Source organism: Coregonus clupeaformis, chromosome 6 (genome assembly GCF_020615455.1).
Source record: "Coregonus clupeaformis isolate EN_2021a chromosome 6, ASM2061545v1, whole genome shotgun sequence".
Taxonomy (NCBI): Eukaryota; Metazoa; Chordata; class Actinopteri; order Salmoniformes; family Salmonidae; genus Coregonus; species Coregonus clupeaformis.
In genome coordinates this window covers 23,147,106-23,172,354 of record NC_059197.1, presented here as the reverse complement: position 1 = coordinate 23,172,354, position 25,249 = coordinate 23,147,106, and the positions used below count along the sequence as shown (strand labels likewise).

Genomic DNA, 25,249 nt, shown 5'->3' with positions numbered 1-25,249 from the left:
GCTGTGAATGGAGTTTGGCCGTTTTAAATGGTGTACATTGTGAAATAAAATAATCATGTTTTTTTCAATTATCTTGTTGATTGATGACCACCCAAGAGAATTGTGCATGACTACAACAGAAAAATCCTATCTCCACCTTAAACAATCCTTGTTGCTTTGTTCTGTCCAATCTGCAGCCTCCTAATCTCACTTACTGATGCATTTCCCTAGACCACAGAACAGTAGTTCACCTGACTCCCAATTAATGTTTGGGTTGTTTGCTTAAGAATCTTTCCCAGTAAATATTCAGCTATCCTTCTGATCATGCATGCAGTTTTTTTTAAATATATATTTTTTTACATAGATTAGTTATTTGAGACGACCATGATAAGCAGTTGTCTAGCAACACCCCTAGTAGTTTAGTTTCTGCCACTTCCTCAATTTGTACTCGCCCCATGCTTAATTGCATCCCATGCTGTGTTGACCTTTTCCTGGTGGAACAGACCAACATAACCTTGGGTTTTCTTGCCGTTCAAAACAAGTTTGTTCCGGAAAACCCACTCTCTGATATGTCCCATATCTACTTGTAGAGCTTGCTGTACCTGTTGAACCGATTGTCTTGCTGTAATAAATTGTAGTGTCATCTGCAAATATAGTAGTCTGAGTTTCAGATAAAGCATAAGTTGGTATATTTTAAGTAAAGAAGTGGCCCAAGGCAGCTGCCCTGCGGTATTCCACAGTTTAAAGCATGAGGGGAAGAAAATGACCCATTGATATAGGTGGACTGTTTCCTGTTAGTTAGATATGACTGTACCCAATTCAATGCTGCCCCCTTAAACCCATAATGCAATAATTTTGTCAAAGTTATTTCATGATCCACTAATTCAAATTCTGTACTGAAATCTAAAAATAGTACACCCACAAACCTGCCATTATCCATAGCATTGAGCCACTGGTCAGTCATGTCAACCAATGCAGTGGTGGTGGAATGTTTTTTGCGATAAGCATGCTGATTGGCTGTGATCAGATTATTTTCCATATACTCCCATATTTGTCTACTCACAATAACCTCCAATATCTTGCTGAGTGAAGGAAGTAGACTGATTGGTTGACTATTGCCATGAGTAATGGGTTCTTTGCTGTCTTTCGGATTGGACACAGTTTAGCATGCTTCCATACATTTGGAAATTTCCCCTTTTCTAGTGACCAGTTAAATATGTATTTCAGTGGAGCTGCAATCTGGGGAGCAGTATAGCGAAGTCAATAATTGTCCATAAGATCTATCTTCAATAGGTTTAACACCTCCTCTACTGACACCAATGGTAGACTAAAAGAGCAGGTTTTTTTGCTCATAATATGATCATCAATCCATTGGACAAAGCTTGTTTGGAAGAATGGGTGTTTACATTATTTCTCAGTAAATTAGTTTACTTTGTAAAAACAAATCTGCAAAATTATTGCCAATATCAGCTGGTTTTGTTATTGTTCTCCCGTCAACCTCCACACTAGATGGGCATGATGAGATAGATGTACCAAGTAAGCCCTTAACTGTATTCCATACCTTTTTTGAATAATTAAATCAATAAAATAAAGTTTTTTTTCTTACGATTTAATTTAACTGCATAATTACGTAGTGTTCTATAATAATTTTAATCAATTTCTAGTTTATGGGCAAGACAAAATATTTAAGTGCCTTTGAACGGGATATAGTAGTATGTGCCAGGCACATCTGTTTGAGTGTGTCAAGAACTGCAACGCTGCTGGGTTCTTCACGCTCAACAGTTTCCTGTGTGTATCAAGAATGGTCCACCACCCAAAGGACATCCAGCCAACTTGGCACAACTGTGGGAAGCATTGGAGTCAACATCCCTGTGGAACACTTTCGACACCTTGTAGAGTCCATGCCCCGACGAATTGAGGCTGTTCTTAGGGCAAAAGGGGGAGCAACTCAATATTAGGAAGGTGTTCCTAATGTTGTGTACACTCAGTGTATATGAACAACTTACATATTTCCATTTGGTCATGAACAGGTCCTTTGGTTTGGGGGCTCCATTGTTGCATGGCACCTCAACGGTTTCTCCATACAGGCCGATAACAGTATCCATACCGCTCACTGAGAGAGAGAGAAAAACACAAGGTCATTTACTCAGTCAGTGGGAAAATCTGATTATATTTAACACAGCCTGAAATCTATTGACTTTCAAATGGAATTAGGTCATACAGATTTTTGTGGCGAATTCCAACTAATCTTTATAAATATCTCTAATCTAACAGGTTGTTAATTGACAGGTGTCTGTCTACCTTATAGCACATTAACGAAACGCACAACGGTAGCCAATGTCAGTGAAGACACTTCCCAGTTGGTCAGCGCATGCTCAGTGTACACGTCCTGGTAATCCGTCTGGCCCTGCGGCCTTGTGAATGTTGACCTGCTTTAAAGTCTTATTCACATCGGCTACGGAGAACGTGATCATTTGAAATTGCTTATTTATAGCCACTTTACTTCACAACCTTTCCCACCCCCAATATGTTGCTGTGGAGACAAAGTCCAGCATTAGAGAGAGAGAAAACAGGGGACTGAGGGGAGGGATAGTCACACAGGCATAGAGAGAAAAAAAAGAAGTCGTCATGGTGCAGCTGATTACAAGGTGTTGCTCAGTTTGCCATAAACAGCACTCCCATTTCAGCCTTTTCAGTTCTGGTCGGGGTTAGGGGGTGTGTAGGAAAGGAAATTACATAAGAGAGCCATTGAACCAATAAAACACCTTGACTGGAGGCTAAAGGACGGCAATTAATATACTGTACCTGCTAGATTTACTGGTAAAAAGCCTTAACCCCATTCGTAAACAATAAACTAAGTACTCAACTGTCCAGACCAATTTTACATTCAAACCTAAATTGCAACATCAGGAGATCTAATCTCCCCAACAAAAGCAGCAGCAGCAGAGTATGCTATCTCTACAGATGCTAGTTACTGTTTACACATACCACTTCAATATAGTATTGTTTTTCCCCCAATGAAAAAACACAGAGATAAAAACATTTATTGGCAGAGCTGAAGTTCCTGTCAGCAAGCAGTAAGCAACCATTAGAAGTGTTTTCATTTGCTTCCCGTGCGCCACTGAATTTGAATCCCTTTTGAATGGGAGTAAATGCTTTTACAATGGTTACCATGGCTTCCACACAGATCTGTCCAGAGTGACCAGTGGCATCCTGTATCCTGTACTGTATGTACACATCAGATCTAATAGCCCAACATGTGATTTTCTACACTCAATACCCATTCTGTTACACGTCAAACTGAACACAGTAATAGAACCTGGTAGACCTGCACATTCTGGACAGTGACAAAGGGAGTCACAAGGATTTACAAAAAGAACACAACATTATTTAATATACATGTTTCACCAAAAGTCTGAAATCCAAGTTCTACACCTTACACCCCCAAGAACACAAAACCATACAGTATAATCTCAAACACAGCAGTTGTGAAGTTATTCTATTTTCATATTCAAATAGGTATTTTTGAATAGTCAAATAAAGCTGTGTTCACCCTCTTGGACAACTTTAAATGAGTTTGTATGAAAAAAAATACAAACTCTATCTGTCCAGACTGCAATTGACCACAATGGGAACGAATCGCAGTGTGCTAAATTACATGATTACAGAGGATAAAGCTCCTGCTGCCTGTTGAGATAAGGTCATCCTCAGTAATAATAATAAGCCATTTAGCAGACGCTTTTATCCAAAGCAACTTACAGTCATGCGTGCATACATTTTTGTGTATGGGTGGTCCCGGGGATCGAACCCACTACCCTGGCATTACAAGCGCCGTGCTCTACCAGCTGAGCTACAGAGGACCACAGGAGTTGGTGACCATCAACATGACACAACGTTAACCATGAACTGAATAATCAGCCATTTAAATTACTAGCCTTAACACCCCACTATGTTTTTAATTACAAATGATGTGTGCACTCCATTTAATGTTTAGTTTAAAAAACAGAACATTAGTAGTAAAACGGTGTGTAGAACTATTTAAGAGGTAAGACATAAGAACCCAGGGATTATTGCCTCAGGCCTAAGAACAGCCGTTAGTCGGGAGTCATCACACGATAATCCCCGGGTTCTCATGCCTTTTGCTTTCATAAAACGGTTGCCAATGTATTTATACAAATATTAATGACATTTTTTCATCATTTTTTTTTTTTTAACGAGTAAATTTGTTTTTGCATTTTGAAGTTGCTATCTAAGCGGGCTGGTCATTAGATATTTTCTCATGTTTTGACCCAGTCGTTAATTCTAATACTTCTATTCATTTGACGTTGCTATGCTAAACAAAACCTTCGGAAAGTATTCAGACCCCCGTATTCTAAAACAAATATAAAAAATTCAAAAAATCCTGAGCAATCTACACACTATACCCCATAATAAAAAGCTAAAACAGATTTTTAGACATTTTTGCAAATGTATTAAAAATAAAAACAGAAATACCTTATTTACATTAGTATTCAGACCCTTTGCTATGAGACTCAAAATTGATCTCAGGTGCATCCTGTTTCCGTTGATTATCCTTGAGATGTTTCTACAACTTGACTGGAGTCCACCTGTGGTAAATTCAATTGATTGGACATGATTTGGAAAGGCCAACACCAGTCTATATAAGGTCCCACAGTTGACACTGAATGTCAGAGCAAAAACTAAGCCATGAAGTCGAAGGAATTGTCTGTAGAGCTCCGAGACAGGATTGTGTCGAAGCACAGATCTGGGGAAGGGTACCAAAACATTTCTGCAACACTGAAAATCCCCAACAACACAGCGGCCTCCATCATTCTTAAATGGAAGAAGTTTGTAACCACCAAGACTCTTCCTAGAGCTGGCCGCCCAGCCAAACTAAGCAATTGGGGGAGAAGGGTCTAGGTCAGGGAGGTGACCAAGAACCCGATGGTCACTCTTACAGAGCTCTAGAGCTCCTCTGTGGAGATGGGAGAACCTTCCAGAAGGACAACCATCTCCACCAATCAGGCCTTTATGGTAGAGTGGCCAGACGGAAGCCACTCCTCAGTAAAAGGCACATGACAAACCGCTTGGAGTTTGCCAAAAGATACCTAAAGACTCTCAGACTTTGGCCTGAATGCGTGAATCCTCACGTCTGGAGGAAACCTGGCACCATCTCTACGGAGAAGCATGGTGGTGGCAGCATCATGCTGTGGGGATGTTTTTCAACGGCAGGGACTGGGAGACTAGTCAGGATAGAGGCAAAGATGAACGGAGCAAAGTACAGAGAGATCCTTGATGAAAACATGCTCCAGAGCGCTCAGGACCTCAGATTGGGGTGAAGGTTCACCTTCCAACAGGACAATGACCCTAAGCACACAGCCAAGACAACACAGGAGTGGCTTCAGGACAAGTCTCTGAATGTCCTTGAGTGGCCCAGACAGAGCCCGGACTTGAACTCGATCGAACATCTCTGGAGATACCTGAAAATAGCTGTGCAGCGATGCTCCCCATCCAACCTGACAGAGCTTGAGAGGATCTGCAGAGAAGAATGGGAGAAACTCCCAAAATACAGGTGTGCCAAGCTTGTAGCGTCATACCCAAGAAGACTCGATGCTGTAATCGCTGCGAAAGGTGCTTCAACAAAGTACTGAGTAAAGGGTCTGAATACTTATGTAAATGTGATTTTCATTTGTATTTTTTTTATGAGCAAAAATGTATTAAAAACTGTTTTTGCTTTGTCATTATGGGGTATTGCGTGTAGATTGATGAGGGAAAAAAACAATTTAATCAATTTTAGAATAAGGCTGTAACGTAATAAAATGTGGAAAAAGTCAAGGGGTCTGAATACTTTCCGAAGGCACTGTATTTCACATTTTGTTGTGTTACAGCCTGAATTCAAAATTGATTAAATATGTTTTTCTCACCCATCTACACACAATACTTCATAATGACAAAGTGAAAACATGTTTTTATAAATTTTTGCAAATGTATTGAAAATGAAATACAGATAAATCTAATTTACATAAGTATTCACAACCCTGAGTCAATACTTTGTAGAAGCACCTTTGGCAGAGATTACAGCTGTGAGTCTTTCTAGGTAAGTCTCTAAGAGCTTTGCACACCTGGATTATACAATATTTGTCCATTATTATTTTTAAAATTCTTCAAGCTCTGTCAAATTGGTTGTTCATCATTGCTAGACAACCATTTTCAAGTCTTGCCATAGATTTTCAAGCAGTGTCGCAGCCGGTCGCGACCGGGAGACCCATGGGGCGGCGCACAATTGGCCCAGCGCCGTCCAGCGTAGGTATGTTCTTGTCCCATCGCGCACTAGCGACTACTGTAGCGAGCCAGGCGCAGTGCACGCTGACTCGGTCGCCAGGTGTACAGTGTTTTCTCCGGCACATTGGTGCGGCTGGCTTCTGGGTTAAGCGGGCACTGTGTCAAGAAGCAGTGCGGTTAGGTTGGGTTGTCTTTCGGAGGACGCACGACTCTCGACCTTCGCCTCTCCCGTGTCCGTACGGGAGTTGCAGCGATGGGACAAGACGGTAACTACCAATTGGATACCACGAAATTGGGGAGAAAAAGGGAGTAAAATACCCACAAAAAAATATAAATAATAATAATAATAATAATTTTTCAAGCAGATTGAAGTCAAAACTGTAACTCGGCCACTCAGGAACATTCACTGTCTTCTTGGTAAGCAACTCCAGTGTAGATTAGTCCTTGTGTTTTAGGTTCTTGTCCTGCTGAAAGGTGAATTAATCTCCCAGTGTCTGGTGGACAGCAGACTGGACCAGGTTTTCCTCTAGGATTTTGCCTGTGTTTAGCTCCATTCCGTTTATTTTTTATCCTGAAAAACTCCCCAGTCCTTAACGATTACAGGCATACCCATAACATGATGCACCCACCACTTTGCTTGAAAATATGGAGAGTGGTACTCAGTAATGTGTTGTATCGGATTTTCCCCAAACATAACACTTCATATTCAGGACAAAATATGAGTTGCTTTGACACATTTTTTGCAGTATTACTTTAGTGCCTTGTTGCAAAAATGATGCATGTTTCTGTACAGGCTTCCTTCTTTTCACTCTGTCAATTAGGTTATTATTGTGGAGTAACTACAATGTTACTCCTATCACAGCAATTAAACTCTGTAACTGTTTTAAAGTCCCCATTGGCCTCATGGTGAAATCCCTGAGTGGTTTCCTTCCTATCAAGCAACAGAGTTAGGAAGGATGCCTGTATCTTTGTAGTGGCTGGGTGTATTGATACACCATCAAACTTGTAATTAATAACTTTACAATGCTCAAAGGGATATTCAATGTCTGCTTTTTTTTTACCCATCTACCAATAGGTGCCCTTCTTTGCGAGGCATTGGAATAACACCCTTGTCTTTGTGGTTAAATCTGTGTTTAAATTCACTGCTCGCCTGAGGGACCATACAGATGATTGTATGTGTGGGGTACAGAGATGAGATAGTCATTAAAAATCATGTTAAACATTATTACTGCACACAGAGTGAGTCCATGCCACTTATTATTTGACTTATTAAGCAAATTCTTACTCTTGAACTTATTTAGGCTTGACATAACAAAGGGGTTGAATACTCATTGACTCAAGACATTTTAGGTTTTCATTTTTAATTAATTTTTAAAAACATAATTCCTCTTTGACATTATGGGGTATTGTGTGTAGGCCAGTGACAAAAATTTAAAATCAATTTTAAATTCAGGCTGAAACACAACAAAATGTGGAAAAAGTAAAGGGGTGTGAATATTTTCTGAAGGCACTGTAGGTAGCAGAGATCTATGTAGCAGAGATTCAATGAGAATGAGAGACAAGAACTTCAATAAATCATTATTTAATAAATATCCAATAGGCATACATAGGCCACACTGCGCTGGTTTATGAATGAATGGAATTCTGAGAGTTTACGGTTTCCATGGTGAATTAATAATTGCATGTTCATTCTTGGGCTAGCTAGCCTACTGGCACAGGAGAGATTGCTTTTGTAAAATGATACATTGTTGCACAGACCGTAGAGGCAGACAGGTAGGTTTATACAACCCCTAACTCACCTAAAGCCCATTCTTGTGGGAAGCTGCTATAGACCACCAAGTGCTAACAGTCAGTATCTGAATAACATGTGTGAAATGCTTGATAATGTATGTGATGTCAACAGAGAGGTATATTTTCTGGGTGATTTAAATATTGATTGGCTTTCATCAAGCTGCCCACTAAAGAAAATGCTTCAAACTGTAACCAGTGCCTGCAACCTGGTTCAAGTTATCAGTCAACCTACCAGGGTAGTTACAAACAGCACAGGAATGAAATCATCAACATGTATTGATCACATCTTTATTAATGCTGCAGAAATGTGTTTTAAAGCAGTATCCAAATCCATCGGATGTAGTGATCACAATATAGTAGCCATATCTAGGAAAACCAAAGTACAAAGGCTGGGTCTAATATAGTGTATAAGAGGTCATTCAATAAGTTGTGTAGCAAATCCCATGTTGTTGATGTAAAGAATATTTGTTGTTCCGTGGTGTGTAATGAGGAGCAAACAGACGCTGCACTTGACACATTTATGAAATTGCTTATTCCAGTTACTAATAAACATGCACCCATTAAGAAAATCACTGTAAAACCGGTTAAATCCCTGTGGATTGTTGAGGAATTGAAAGATTGTATGGTTGAGAGGGATGAGGCAAAAGGAATGGCAAATAGGTCTGGCTGCACAACCGATTGGCAAACGTATTGCAAATTGAGAAATCGTGACTAAACTGAATAAAAAGAAGAAGAAACTATACTATGAAACAAATATAAATTACATAAAGAATGATAGTAAAAAGCTTTGGAGCAACTTAAATTACATTTGTGAAAAAAAAGCAAACTCAGCTCCATCATTAATTGAATCAGATCAAATCAAATCAAATCAAATCAAATCAAATTTTATTGGTCACATGCGCCGAATACAACAAGTGCAGACATTACAGTGAAATGCTTACTTACAGCCCTTAACCAACAGTGCGTTTATTTTAAACAAAAAAAGTAAGAATAAAACAACAACAAAAAAAGTGTTGAGAAAAACAAAGAGCAGAAGTAAAATAAAGTGACAGTAGGGAGGCTATATATACAGGGGGGTACCGGTGCAGAGTCAATGTGCGGGGGGCACCGGCTAGTTGAGGTAGTTGAGGTAATATGTACATGTGGGTAGAGTTAAAGTGACTATGCATAAATACTTAACAGAGTAGCAGCAGCGTAAAAGGATGGGGTGGGGGGCAGTGCAAATAGTCCGGGTAGCCATGATTAGCTGTTCAGGAGTCTTATGGCTTGTGGGTAGAAGCTGTTGAGAAGTCTTTTGGACCTAGACTTGGCACTCCGGTACCGCTTGCCGTGGCGGTAGCAGAGAGAACAGTCTATGACTAGGGTGGCTGGAGTCTTTGACAATTTTGAGGGCCTTCCTCTGACACCGCCTGGTATAGAGGTCTTGGATGGCAGGGAGCTTTGCCCCAGTGATGTACTGGGCCGTACGCACTACCCTCTGTAGTGCCTTGCGGTCAGAGGCCAAGCAGTTGCCATACCAGGCGGTGATGCAACCAGTCAGGATGCTCTCGATGGTGCAGCTGTAGAATTTTTTTGAGGATCTGAGGACCCATGCCAAATCTTTTAGTCTCCTGAGGGGGAATAGGCTTTGTCGTGCCCTCTTCACGACTGTCTTGGTGTGCTTGGACCATGATAGTTCGTTGGTGATGTGGACACCAAGGAACTTGAAGCTCTCAACCTGTTCCACTACAGCCCCGTCGATGAGAATGGGGGCGTGCTCAGTCCTCTTTTTTTTTCCTGTAGTCCACAATCATCTCCTTTGTCTTGGTCACGTTGAGGGAGAGGTTGTTGTCCTGGCACCACACGGCCAGATCTCTGACCTCCTCCCTATAGGCTGTCTCATCGTTGTCGGTGATCAGGCCGACCACTGTTGTGTCGTCGGCAAACTTAATGATGGTGTTGGAGTCGTGCCTGGCCATGCAGTCATGGGTGAACAGAGAGTACAGGAGGGGGACTGAGCACGCACCCCTGAGGGGCCCCCGTGTTGAGGATCAGTGTGGCAGATGTGTTGTTACCTACCCTTACCACCTGGGGGCGGCCCGTCAGGAAGTCCAGGATCCAGTTGCAGAGGGAGGTGTTTAGTCCCAGGATCCTTAGCTTAGTGATGAGCTTAGAGGGCACTATGGTGTTGAATGCTGAGCTGTAGTCAATGAATAGCATTCTCACGTAGGTGTTCCTCTTGTCCAGGTGGGAAAGGGCAGTGTGGAGTGCGATAGAGATTGCATCATCTGTGGATCTGTTGGGGCGGTATGCAAATTGGAGTGGGTCTAGGGTTTCTGGGATTATGCTGTTGATGTGAGCCATGACCAGTCTTTCAAAGCACTTCATGGCTACAGACGTCAGTGCTACGGGTCGGTAGTCATTTAGGCAGGTTATCTTAGAGTTCTTGGGCACGGGGACTATGGTGGTCTGCTTGAAACATGTTGGTATTACAGACTCGGTCAGGGACATGTTGAAAATGTCAGTGAAGACACTTGCCAGTTGGTCAGCACATGCTCGGAGTACACGCCCTGGTAATCCGTCTGGCCCAGCGGCCTTGTGAATGTTGACTTGCTTAAAAGTCTTACTCACATCGGCTACGGAGAGCGTGATCACATAGTCGTCCGGAACAGCTGGTGCTCTCATGCATGCTTCAGTGTTGCTTGCCTCGAAGCGAGCATAGAAGTGGTTTAGCTCGTCTGGTAGGCTTGTGTCACTGGGCAGCTCGCGGCTGTGCTTCCCTTTGTAGTCTGTAATAGTTTTCAAGCCCTGCCACATCCGACGAGCGTCAGAGCCAGTGTAGTATGATTCAATCTTAGACCTGTATTGACTCTTTGCCTGTTTGATGGTTCGTCGGAGGTCATAGCGGGATTTCTTATAAGCTTCCGGGTTAGAGTCCCGTTCCTTGAAAGCGGCAGCTCTACCCTTTAGCTCAGTGCGGATGTTGCCTGTAATCCATGGCTTCTGGTTGGGGTATGTACGTACGGTCACTGTGGGGGACGACATCATCGATGCACTTATTGATGAAGCCAGTGACTGATGTGGTGTACTCCTCAATGCTGTCTGAAGAATCCCGGAACATGTTCCAGTCTGTGCTAGCAAAACAGTCCTGTAGCTTGGCATCTGCGTCATCTGACCACTTTTTTATTAACCGAATCACTGGTGCTTCCTGCTTCAGTTTTTGCTTATAAGCAGGAATCAGGAGGATAGAGTTATGGTCAGATTTGCCAAATGGAGGGCGAGGGAGAGCTTTGTATGCGTCTCTGTGTGTGGAGTAAAGGTGGTCTAGAGTTTTTTTCCCTCTGGTTGCACATTTGACATGCTGGTAGAAATTAGGTAGAACGGATTTAAGTTTCCCTGCATTAAAGTCCCCGGCCACTAGGAGCGCTGCATCTGGATGAGCGTTTTCCTGTTGATTAATGGCCTTGTACAACTCATTCAGTGCAATCTTAATGCCAGCATTGGTTTGTGGTGGTAAATAGACAGCTATGAAAAATATAGCTGAAAACTCTCTTGGTAAATAGTGTGGTCTACAGCTTATCATAAGATACTCTACCTCAGGCGAGCAAAACCTCGAGACTTCCTTAGTATTTGATTTTGTACACCAGCTGTTGTTTACAAATATACAGAGACCGCCACCCTTTGTCTTACCGGAGCCAGCCGTTCTGTCCTGCCGATGTAGCGTGTAGCCTGCTAGCTGAATGGTATCATTGTTGTCGTTCAGCCACGACTCCGTGAAACATAAGATATTACAGTTTTTAATGTCCCGTTGGTAGGATAACCGTAATCTTAAATCGTCAATTTTATTCTCAAAAGATTGAACGTTGGCTAATAGTATTGATGGGAGAGGCAGTTTACTCGCTGCCGTCGGATCCTCACAAGGCACCCCGACCTACGTCCACGATATCTCCGTCTCTTCCTCAGGCGAATGACGGGGATCTGGGCCTTGCCGGGTGTCTGTAGAATATCCTTCGCGTCCGACTCGTTGAAGAAAAAGTCTTCGTCCAATGCGAGGTGAGTAATCGCTGTCCTGATATCCAGAAGCTCTTTTTGGTTATAAGAGACGATGGCATAAACATTATGTACAAAATAAATTACAAATAACGCGGAAAAACACACATAATAGTACAATTGGTTAGAGGGCTGTAAAACGGCAGCCATCTTCTCCGGCGCTGTTGACTAATTCAGATGACTCATTCATCACAAAACCGACTGATATTGGCAACTATTTTAATGATTTTTTCATTGGCAAGATTAGCAAATTTAGGCATGACATGCCAGTAGAAATGCTGACACTACACATCCAAGTATATCTGCACAAATTATGAAAGATAACCATTGTAATTTTGAATTCCGTAAAGTGAGTGTGGAAGAGGTGAAAAAATTATTGTTGTCTAACAACAATGACAAGCCACCGGGGTCTGACAATTTGGATGGAAAATTACTGAGGATTATAGCGGAGGATACTGTCACTCCTATTTGCCATATTTTCAATTTAAGCCTACTAGAAAGTGTGTGCCCTTAGGCCTGGAGGAAAGCAAAAGTCATTCCGCTACCTAAGAATAGTAAAGCCCCCTTCACGGGCTCAAATAGCCGACCAATCAGCCTGTTACGAACCCTTAATAAACTTTTGGAAAAAATTGTGTTTGACCAGATACAATGCTATTTTACAGTAAACAAATTGAAAACAGACTTTCAGCAAGCTTATAGGGAAGGACATTCAACAAGCACAGCACTTACACAAATGACTGATGATTGGCTGAGAGAAATTGATGATAAAAAGATTGTGGGGGCTGTTATGTTAGACTTCAGTGCGGCTTTTAACATTATCAATCATAGTCTGCTGCTGGAAAAACTTATGTGTTATGACTTTACACCCCCTACTATATTGTGGATAAAGTGTTACCTCTCTAACAGAACACAGAGGGTGTTCTTTAATGGAAGCCTCTCCAACATAATCCAGGTAGAATCAGGAATTCCCCAGGGCAGCTGTCTAGGCCCCCTACTTTTTTCAATCTTTACTAACGACATGCCACCGGCTTTGGGTAAAGCCAGTGTGTATATGTATGTGGATGACTCAACACTATACATGTCAGCTACTACAGCGACTGAAATGACTGCAACACTTAACAAAGAGCTGCAGTTAGTTTCTGAGTGGTTGGCAAGGAATAAGTTAGTCCTAAATATTTCTCAAACTAAAAGCATTGTATTTGGGACAAATCATTCACTAAACCCTAAACCACAACTAAATCTTGTAATAAATAATGTGGAAATTGAGCAAGTTGAGGTGACTAAACTGCTTGGAGTAACCCTGGATTGTAAACTGTCATGGTCAAAATATATTGATACAACAGTAGCTAAGATGGGGAGAAGTCTGTCCATAATAATGCGCTACTCTACCTTCTTAACAGCATTATCAACAAGGCAGGTCCTACAGGCCCTAGTTTTGTCGCACCTGGACTACTGTTCAGACGTGTGGTCAGGTGCCACAAAAAGGCACTTAGGAATATTGCAATTGGCTCAGAACAGGGCAACACGGCTGGCCCTTGGAAGTAAACAGAGAGCTAACGTCAATAATATGCATGTCAATCTCTCCTGGCTCAAAGTGGAGGAGAGATTGACTTAATCACTACTTGTATTTATGAGAGGTATTGACATGTTGAATGCACCGAGCTGTCTGTTTGAATTACTGGCGCACAGCTCAGACACCCATACATACACCACAAGACATGCTACAAGAGGTCTCTTCACAGTCCCCAAGTCCAGAACAGACTATGGAAGGCACACAGTACCACATAGAGCCATGACTACATGGAACTCTATTCCACATCAGGTAACTGATGCAAGCAGTAAAATAAGATTAAAAAAACAGATAAAAATACACCTTATGAAACAGCGGGGACTGTGAAGCAACACAAACATAGGCACAGACACATGCATACAAACACACGATAACATACGCACTATACACACACGTACACATGGATTTTGTATTGTAGATATGTGGTAGTGGTGTCAATCACCGCATTCTAATTGGCAGACTAAATAGCCTTCGTTTCTCAAATGACTGCCTCGCCTGGTTCACCAACTACTTCTCAGATAGAGTTCAATGTGTCAAATCGGAGGGCCTGTTGTCTGGACCTCTGGCAGTCTCTATGGGGGTGCCACAGGGTTAAATTCTCGGGCCGACTCTATTCTCTGTGTATATCAATGATGTCGCTCTTGCTGCTGGTGACTCTCAGATCCACCTCTATGCAGACGACACCATTTTGTATACATCTGGCCCTTCAATGGACACTGTGTTAACAAACCTCCAAACGAGCTTCAATGCCATACAACACTCCTTCCGTAGCCTCCAACTGCTCTTAAACGCTAGTAAAACTAAATGCATGCTCTTCAATCGAACGCTGCTTGCACCCGCCCGCCCGACTAGAATCACTACTCTCGGTGGGTCTGACTTAGAATATGTGGACACTACAAATACCTAGGTGTCTGGTTGGACCGTAAACTCTCCTTCCAGACTTACATTAAGCATCTCCAATCCAAAGTTAAATCTAGAATCAGCTTCCTATTTCGCAACAAAGCCTCCATCACTCATGCTGCCAAACATGCCCTCGTAAAACTGACTATCCTACCGATCCTTGACTTCGGCGATGTCATTTACAAAATAGCCTCCAACACTCTACTCAGCAAATTGTATGTAATCTATCACAGTCCCATCCGTTTTGTCACCAAAGCTCCATATACTACCCACCATTGTGACCTGTATGCTCTCGTTGGCTGGCCCTCACTACATATTCGTCGCCAAACCCACTGGATCCAGGTCATCTATAAATCACTTCTAGGCAAATCCCTGCCTTATCTTAGCTCATTGGTCACCATAGCAACACCCACCCTTAGTATGCGTTCCAGCAGGTATATCTCACTGGTCTTCCCCAAAGCCAACACCTCCTTTGGCTGCCATTCCTTCCAGTTCTCTGCTGCCAATGACTAGAATGAACTGCAAAAATCTCTGAAGCTGGAGACTCTTATCTCCCTCACTAACTTTAAGCATCAGTTGTCAGAGCAGCTTACCGATCACTGCACCTGTATACAGCCCAGCTGTAATTAGCCCACCCAACTACCTCATCCCCATATTGTTATTTATTTTGCTAATTTGCACCCCAGTATCTCTATTTGCACATCATCTTCTGCACATCTATCACTCCAGTGTTAATACGAAATTGTAATTATTTTGCACTATGGCCTATTTATTGCCTTACCTCCATAACTTACTACATTTGCACACACTGTATATAGATGTTCTATTGTGTTTTTGACTGTATGTTTTGTTTATTCCATATGTAACTCTGTGTTGTTGTTGTTTTTATCGCACTGCTTTGCTTTATCTTGGCCAGGTCGCAGTTGTAAATGAGAACTTGTTCTCAACTGGCTTACCTGGTTAAATAAAGGTGGAAAAAAATTAATAATAATAATAACGGGGATCCAAAATAAATACAAATACAAATACAAATACAACTGTTGCAAACCAAATAATAGCAAGGACTAATAATGTTTAGACGCTGAAGTTTATGAATTTCCTACCTGGGCTGCGGGATAGTGGAATTATGACATTAACACGTCATGATATTTTGCGGGAGTTGTGTATTGGTTGGCTGAATTTATATATCAATAAGTTGTTATGCCATTGGTCATGCTTGCAGATAGGGGGAGATCGTGAACGGCAATTCTTCCCAGTCTGATACTGACATGCAAGCAGTAGGTCACGTTCTGAAATAGTATTTACAATGTGTACAAGTTCACTAGGCGACAGTATGTATACAGTGCATTCGGAATGTATTCAGACCACTTGACTTTTTCCACATTTTGTTACATTACAGCCTTATTCTAAAATGGATTAAATTGTTTCCCCCCCTCATCAATCTACACACAATACCCCATAATGACAAAGCAAAAACAGGTTTTTAGAAAATTTTGCAAATGTATAGAAAATATAAACAGTCTCCTCCCCTTCATCTACAGTGATTTGAAGTGGATTTAACAAGTGACATCAATAAGGGATCATAGCTTTCACCTGGATTCACCTGGTCAGTCTATGTCATGGAAAGAGCAGATGTCCTTAATGTTTTGTACACTCAGTGTGTATGTACAGTGGGGAAAAAAGTATTTAGTCAGCCACCAATTGTGCAAGTTCTCCCACTTAAAAAGATGAGAGAGGCTTGTAATTTTCCTCATAGGTACACGTCAACTATGACAGACAAAACGAGAAAAAAAAATCAAGAAAATCATATTGTAGGATTTTTAATGAATTTATTTGCAAATTATGGTGGAAAATAAGTATTTGGTCAATAACAAAAGTTTCTCAATACTTTGTTATATACCCTTTGTTGGCAATGACACAGGTCAAACGTTTTCTGTAAGTCTTCACAAGGTTTTCACACACTATTGCTGGTATTTTGGCCCATTCCTCCATGCAGATCTCTTCTAGAGCAGTGATGTTTTGGGGCTGTCGCTGGGCAACACGGACTTTCAAATCCCTCCAAATATTTTCTATGGGGTTGAGATCTGGAGACTGGCTAGGCCACTCCAGGACCTTGAAATGCTTCTTACGAAGCCACTCCTTCGTTGCCCAGGCGGTGTGTTTGGGATCATTGTCATGCTGAAAGATCCAGCCACGTTTCATCTTCAATGCCCTTGCTGATGGAAGGAGGTTTCACTCAAAATCACACGATACATGGCCCCATTCATTCTTTCCTTTACACGGATCAGTCGTCCTGGTCCCTTTGCAGAAAAACAGCCCCAAAGCATGATGTTTCCACCCCCATGCTTCACAGTAGGTATGGTGTTCTTTGGATGCAACTCAGCATTCTTTGTCCTCCAAACACGACGAGTTGAGTTTTTACCAAAAAGTAATATTTTGGTTTCATCTGACCATATGACATTCTCCCAATCCTCTTCTGGATCATCCAAATGCACTCTAGCAAACTTCAGACGGGCCTGGACATGTACTGGCTTAAGCAGGGGGACACATCTGGCACTGCAGGATTTGAGTCCCTGGCGGCGTAGTGTGTTACTGATGGTAGGCTTTGTTCCTTTGGTCCCAGCTCTCTGCAGGTCATTCACTAGGTCCCCCCGTGTGGTTCTGGGATTTTGCTCACCGTTCTTGTGATCATTTTGACCCCACGGGGTGAGATCTTGCGTGGCGCCCCAGATCGAGGGAGATTATCAGTGGTCTTGTATGTCTTCCATTTCCTAATAATTGCTCCCACAGTTGATTTCTTCAAACCAAGCTGCTTACCTATTGCAGATTCAGTCTTCCCAGCCTGGTGCAGGTCTACAATTTTGTTTATGGTGTCCTTTGACAGCTCTTTGGTCTTGGCCATAGTGGAGTTTGGAGTGTGACTGTTTGAGGTTGTGGACAGGTGTCTTTTATACTGATAACAAGTTCAAACAGGTGCCATTAATATAGGTAACGAGTGGAGGACAGAGGAGCCTCTTAAAGAAGAAGTTACAGGTCTGTGAGAGCCAGAAATCTTGCTTGTTTGTAGGTGACCAAATACTTATTTTCCACCATAATTTCCAAATAAATTCATTAAAAATCCTACAATGTGATTTTCTGGATTTTTTTTTCTCAATTTGTCTGTCATAGTTGACGTGTACCTATTTTTTTATTTTTTTATTTCACCTTTATTTAACCAGGTAAGCCAGTTGAGAACAGGTTCTCATTTACAACTGCGACCTGGCCAAGATAAAGCAAAGTAGTGCAATAAAAAACAACACAGAGTTACATATGGGGTAAAAAACATAAAGTCAGAAATACAACAGAAAATATATATACAGTGTGTGCAAATGTAGCAAGTTATGGAGGTAAGGCAATAAATAGGCTATAGTGCAGAATAATTACAATAGTATTAACACTGGAATGCTAGATGTGCAAGAGATTATGTGCAAATAGAGATACTGGGGTGCAAAAAAGCAAAATAAATAACAATATAGGGATGAGGTAGTTGGGTGGGCTAATTTCAGATGGGCTGTGTACAGGTGCAGTGATCGGTAAGGTGCTCTGACAACTGATGCTTAAAGTTATTGAGGGAGATAAGAGTCTCCAGCTTCAGAGATTTTTGCAATTCGTTCCAGTCATTGGCAGCAGAGAACTGGAAGGAATGGCGGCCAAAGGAGGTGTTGGCTTTGGGAATGACCAGTGAGATATACCTGCTGGAGCGCAGACTACGGGTGGGTGCTGCTATGGTGACCAATGAGCTAAGATAAGGCGGGGATTTGCCTAGCAGTGATTTATAGATGGCCTGGAGCCAGTGGGTTTGACGACGAACATGTAGTGAGGACCAGCCAACAAGAGCGTACAGGTCACAGTGGTGGGTAGTATATGGGGCTTTGGAGACAAAACGGATGGCACTGTGATAGACTACATCCAATTTGCTGAGTAGAGTGTTGGAGGCTATTTTGTAAATGACATCGGTAGGATAGTCAGTTTTACGAGGGCATGTTTGGCAGCATGAGTGAAGGAGGCTTTGTTGCGAAATAGGAAGCCGATTCTAGATTTAACTTTGGATTGGAGATTCTTTATGTGAGTCTGGAAGTTGAGTTTACAGTCTAACCAGACACCTAGGTATTTGTAGTTGTCCACATACTCTAGGTCAGACCCGTCGAGAGTGGTGATTCTAGTCGGGTGGGCGGGTGCCAGCAGCGTTCGATTGAAAAGCATGCATTTAGTTTTACTAGTGTTTAAGAGCAGTTGGAGGCTACTGAAGGATTGTTGTATGGCATTGAAGCTCGTTTGGAGGTTTGTTAACACAGTGTCCAATGAAGGGCCAGATGTATACAAAATGGTGTCGTCTGCGTAGAGGTGGATCTGAGAGTCACCAGCAGCAAGAGCGACATCATTGATATACACGGAGAAAAGTGTCGGCCCAAGAATTGAACCCTGTGGCACCCCCATAGAGACTGCCATAGGTCCAGACAACAGGCCCTCCGATTTGACACACTGAACTCTATCTGAGAAGTAGTTGGTGAACCAGGCGAGGCAGTCATTTGAGAAACCAAGGCTATTTAGTCTGCCAATAAGAATGCGGTGGTTGACAGAGTCGAAAGCCTTGGCCAGGTCGATGAAGACGGCTGCACAGTACTGTCTATTATCAATCGCGGTTATAATATCGTTTAGGACCTTGAGCGTGGCTGAAGTGCACCCGTGACCAGCTCGGAAACCGGATTGCATAGCGGAGAAGGTACGGTGGTATTCGAAATGGTCGATGATCTGTTTGTTAACTTGGCTTTCGAATACTTTCGAAAGGCAAGGCAGGATGGATATAGGTCTGTAGCAATTTGGATCTAGAGTGTCACCCCCTTTGAAGAGGGGGATGACCGCGGCAGCTTTCCAATCTCTGGGGATCTCAGACGTTATGAAAGAGAGGTTGAACAGACTGGTAATAGGGGTAGCGACAATTTCGGCGGCTAGTTTTAGAAAGAAAGGGTCCAGATTGTCTAGCCCAGCTGATTTGTAGGGGTCCAGATTTTGCAGCGCTTTCAAAACATCAGCTGTCTGAATTTGTGTGAAGGAGAAGCGGGGGGCATGGGCAAGTTGCAGCAGAGGGTGCAGAGTTGGTGGCCGGGTTAGTGGTAGCCAGATGGAAAGCATGGCCAGCTGTAGCAAAATGCTTGTTGAAATTCTCGATTATTGTAGATTTATCGGTGGTGATAGTGTTTCCTAGCCTCAGTGCAGTGGGCAGCTGGGAGGAAGTGCTCTTATTCTCCATGGACTTTACAGTGTCCCAAAACTTTTTGGAGTTAGTGCTACAGGATGCAAATTTCTGTTTGAAAAAGTTAGCCTTTGCTTTCCTGACTGCTTGTGTATATTGGTTCCTAACTTCCCTGAAAAGTTGCATATCGCGGGGGCTATTTGATGCTAATGCTGTACGCCACAGGATGTTTTTGTGCTGGTCAAGGGCAGTCAAGTCTGAGGAGAACCAGGGGCTATATCGGTTCTTAGTTCTGTATTTTTGAATGGGGCATGTTTATTTAAGATTGAGAGGAAATTACTTTTAAGGAACAACCAGGCATCCTCTACTGACGGAATGAGATCTATATCCATCCAGGATACCTGGGCCAGGTCAATTAGGAAGGCCTCCTCGCTAAAGTGTTTTAGGGAGCGTTTGACAGTGATGAGGGGTGGTCGTTTGACCGCGGGACCCGTTACGGACGCAGGCAATAAGGCAGTGATCGCTGAGATCCTGGTTGAAGACAGCTGAGGTGTATTTAGAGGGTATGTTAGTCAGGATGATATCTATGAGGGTACCCATGTTTACGGATTTAGGGTTGTACCTGGTAGGTTCGTTGATAATTTGCGTGAGGTTGAGGGCATCTAGCTTGGATTGTAGGATGGCTGGGGTATTAAGCATATCCCAATTTAGGTCACCAAGCAGTACAAACTCTGAGGATAAATGGGGGGCAATCAATTCACATATGGTGTCCAGGGCACAGCTGGGGGCTGAGGGGGGTCTGTAGCAAGCGGCAACAGTGAGAGACTTATTTCTGGAAAGGTGGATTTTTAGAAGTAGAAGCTCAAACTGTTTGGGCACAGACCTGGATAGTATGATAGAGCTCTGCAGGCTATCTCTACAGTAGATTGCAACTCCACCCCCTTTGGCAGTTCTATCTAGACGGAAAATGTTATAGTTGGGGATGGAAATTTCAGAATTTTTGGTGGCCTTCCTGAGCCAGGATTCAGACACTGCTAGAACATCAGGGTTGGCAGAGTGTGCTAACGCAGTGAATAACTCAAACTTAGGAAGTAGACTTCTGATATTTATGTGCAAGAAACCAAGACTTTTGCGATTACAGAAGTCATCAAATGATAGCGCCTGGGGAGTAGGAGTGATACTGAGGGCTGCAGGGCCTGGGTTAGCCTCTACATCACCAGAGGAACAGAGGAGGACTAGAATAAGGATACGGCTAAAGGCTTTAAGAACTGGTCTTCTAGTGCGTTGGGTACATAGAATAAAGGGGGCAGATTTCCGGGTGTTATAGAAAAGATTCAGGGCATTATGTACAGACAAGGATATGGAAGGATATGAGTAAAGTGGAGGTAAACCTAAGCGTTGGGTAACAATGAAAGAGATAGCATCGCTGGAGGCATCAATTGAGTCGGTCTCCGCGTGTATAGGGGGAGGGGCAAAGGAGCTATCTAAGGCAGGTTTAGCTAGGCTGGGGGTCTACAGTGATATAGTACAATTAGAAATAACCGAAACAACAATAAACTAACCATGTTTGGGCTGAGGCTAAACATAAACAGGATGTAGTACCGTAAAAAGGAACAGTCCAGCAGATATCAGCTGTATAGCTGAGTTATCATAAGGTCCGGTGGTGAAGCACTAGTAAGAGGCCACGGCTAGCGTGTGCTAGCGGGCCAGGGCTAGCAGATGGATGGAATCTTCGTGGTTAACGTCGTAACCACATCAGACGATTTCGTCGGCAGACCAGTCGTGTAGGATCGGCGGGGCTCCGTGTCAACACTAGGTGGTCCCGTCCGGTTGACAGAGAGGTAGATAGCCGGGAGATGGGCGATGGGCCTAGCTCAGGATGATTAGCCAGACCACAGCGTCCGTTTTGTTGTAGCTAGCTGGTGGTAGCTAGCTGGTAGCGATGAAATCCGGAGTTAAAGGTCCAGTGATTCAGTGATTCCGGCGGAAAAACTGATATGTTCTGGGTCGATAACGCGCTGTGCAGACTGGCCGAATATCCGGTGATCAATGTCCAGTGATTAAAATTAATCCCGGAAAAAAAATCCAATGTTCTGGGTGAAACACCGCTAGCTGTGGCTAATAGCAAATAGCAAGTAGCTAGTTAGCTGGCTAGCTAGTTTCAACTGGAGATTCTAGATTCTAGATAAAGGTAAGTCAATAATAGAATCCGTTCCACATTGAGTGAGGCGGGTTGCAGGAAAGTATATCTTGTAGAAGGATGAAAAGTCTGATAGGGAAATATGTACGAAAAATAGGGTATTTACAGGCTATTTACAGACAGACGATAAAAACACAACTGCACTACTACGCCATCTTGGATTGATGAACATTACAGGCCTCTCTCATCTTTTTAAGTGGGAGAACTTGCACAATTGGTGGCTGACTAAATACTTTTTTTCCCCACTGTATGTGTACGGTACCCAGTAGATATTGTGGGCTTCCAGTGATGTGCTTTTGTATGTATGTTATTGCTGTACGAGTGAGTTAGCTAGCATGTTCTAAATGTAATGGTCGCATTAGCTCCCTGCTAATTGACAGTTATTTCCATGCTAACAGACAAATCATGAATCTACAGCGATCAACATACTGTTGTCCTGCACATCTAATGTGCTTCCTTGTGTCAATCGGCAGAATAAACACCTTTTTTTTTTTACACAACGCAAGGCCTCCCAGGTGGCGCAGCGGTTTAAGGCACTGCATCGCAGTGCTTGAGGCGTCACTACAGACACATGCTCGATCCCAGGCTGTGTCGCAGCCGGCCGCGACTGGGAGACACATGAGGCGACGCACATTTGGCCCAGCGTCGTCCGGATTAGGGGAGGGTTTGGCTGGCCGGGATGTCCTTGTCCCGTCGCGCTCTAGCGACTCCTTGTGGCGGGCCGGGCGCATTCACGCTGTCTTTGGTCACCAGCTGTACAGTGTTTCCTCAGACACATTGGTGCGGCTGGCTTCCGGGTTAAGCGAGCAGTGTGTCAAGAAGCAGTGCAGCTTGGCAGGGTCGTGTTTCGGAGGACGCATGGTTCTCGACCTTCGCCTCTCCCGAGTCCAAACGGGAGTTACAGCGATGGGACAAGACTGTAACTACCAATTGGGGAGAAAAAGGGGAAAAAAATAAAAAACGCAAGAGAGTTACGAAGTACGATCACAGCTGTTACACTGGTGCCGAGACCAGTCTTCTTGTCTTCGCTGGACAGCTGTTACATGAGCATTGTGTCACAACCATACTGTAACATATTATCCGGTAACACTTTACTTGACACCCAGCATCATATCACGCTATGACACGGTCATAACCATGCCATAATATGATCATAACACTGTCATGAACCATAAATATACACCTGAGGTGCGTTCAACAAGGGAAATAGTTTGGCTAACGTTAGCTAACATATTCCATTTGTTTTGTGTTAGCCGCAACCGTTCGCTAACGTTAGCAAACAATCTGAGAAGATAGTGTGCAGCGAACATGTGTCTGTTTCGGGTCTAAACTGCCGCAAAAAATAATAATGTGGCCATGTAGACTTTCTACTATGTTTAGTAGGAATAGCTACGTTTTCAGTTTGAATATTCGTTCAACTGAAATTGTTACTCTGGCAACATGTTAGCTGCAAAGAGAAGCCTTGTTGAACTCGCCTCTGTTGTGATATATTTAAGCAATAAGGCCCAAGAGGTGTGGTATATGGCCAATATACCATGGCTGTTCTTATGCACGACGTGCCTGGCTACATCCCTTAGCCGTGGTATATTGGCCATATACCACAAATCCCTGAGGTGCCTTAATGCAGTTTATAAATTGCATTATTTTATGGCTGGTTATGACACCTACTTGAAAGAGTGTCAAAACCCACATTTATTCAAATGTATTTTTTCCCTGCCAAGAAGTTTCCTTTCATTTTAAAGTTTGTTTCTTAAGTCCTTTGTTGTTGTAATGAATTCTTTACAGTCGTGTTTTTTTCATCATATTTTAAATAACTTTTAGAAAATGCACTTTATGACACTGTCATAAAGTGTTATGACCATCCTGTGTCACTTTACTTGGACTAAGAAAATGCACTTTATGACACTGTCAATAAGCATTATGACCATCATAAGCCAGATAGGCCTATCAAGTACATGCCCTTATGTCAGTCATCAGTCACAAAGAGGGTGTCTTGTCCTGCTCCTAAAATCTGCTCCTGCATTCATCCCAGTCATCAGAAACAGAGCATTGGGGTAGGTGCATGTCTGACATCAATGTGTGCACAATTACAATGATAATTTAGTATGGTCAATTTCAGAAAATGTTAAAATAACACAAGCATACTGTTGACAAGTAGGCTATGGTGTAATGGAATGTTTTGCCTTGTGTGGTAGGTTTTGTGGGTTTTGACACTCTTATGTAGGTGTCATAACCAGTCATAAAATAAGTACCATGACAGATTTTGTGGGTTTTGACACTCTTATGTAGGTGTCATAACCAGCCGTAAAATAACGCAATATGTCACAACAAGTATAGATATATGTATCATGACAGTGTTATGACCATATTATGACATGGTTATGACCGTGTTATAACGTGTTATGACGCTGGGTATCAAGTAAAGTGTTACCCATTAGTCCGCTGAAGCTTTAAAGGCCCATTGCAGTCAACAATGTGATTTTCCTGTGTTTTATATATATATTTCCACACTATGAGGTTGGAATAATACTGTGAAATTGTGAAAATGATTAAAATGCCATTTTAGTGTAAAAGACCGCCTGAAATTTCAGCCTGTTTTGGTGGGATAGAGTTTTGGCCTACCTGGTGACATCACCATGTGGTAAATTAGTTAATAGACAAATAACAAAGAGAGTTCCAAACCTCTCTGCCAATAACAGCTCATTTTCAGTTTTCCCCTCCCCACTCAGACCACTCCCAGACAGTCCTAGCAAAATTATTGTGTGAGAAATTGCTATTTTTGTTTCTTTTTGATCATTTTAATTGAAAACATTCACAGTAAGTTACTTAATTGTTACCCAGAAATTATATTAAAATAAAAACGGCAGCATTGGACTTTTAATAAGTTCAGATCACCAGTTCTGATGTGAAATCATCTGCACTTATCAAAGTCAAATCCTCAGGTTCAATGTGAAATTAGTTAATACTGCATACAGTGGAAATGGGAAATCAAATAAAAGAAAGATACAGAGAGAGAGAGAGAGAGAGAGAGAGAGAGGCGAGGAGAGAGAGAGAGAGAGAGAGAGAGAGAGAGAGAGAGAGAGAGAGAGAGAGAGAGACAGACATCGGCACCACAGGACAGGAGATACTTTCATGTTCCTGATTAAGGTGGCTCTGTCCCTGAGGAGAGAGAGCTGAAGACAGCTCCGATATGCGCTCACTAGGGAAATCAGCCCCCCCCCCACCACACCCCGCCTGCACTTCTCTCCTCTCCTCTCTCTGTTGT

General features: G+C 42.6%; 1 protein-coding gene across 2 annotated transcripts in view; it reads right to left on the bottom strand.

Annotated features, from left to right (window-relative positions):
* LOC121568002 (CD166 antigen homolog) overlaps window positions 1–25,249 on the bottom strand; it is a 74,446-nt gene that overhangs the window by 13,166 nt on the left and 36,031 nt on the right. For both annotated transcript variants that reach the window (XM_041878475.2, XM_041878474.2), the window contains exon 2: window positions 1,986–2,092. In XM_041878475.2, coding sequence (XP_041734409.1) covers window positions 1,986–2,092 — 107 coding nt within the window. The remainder of the gene's footprint in view (window positions 1–1,985; window positions 2,093–25,249) is intronic.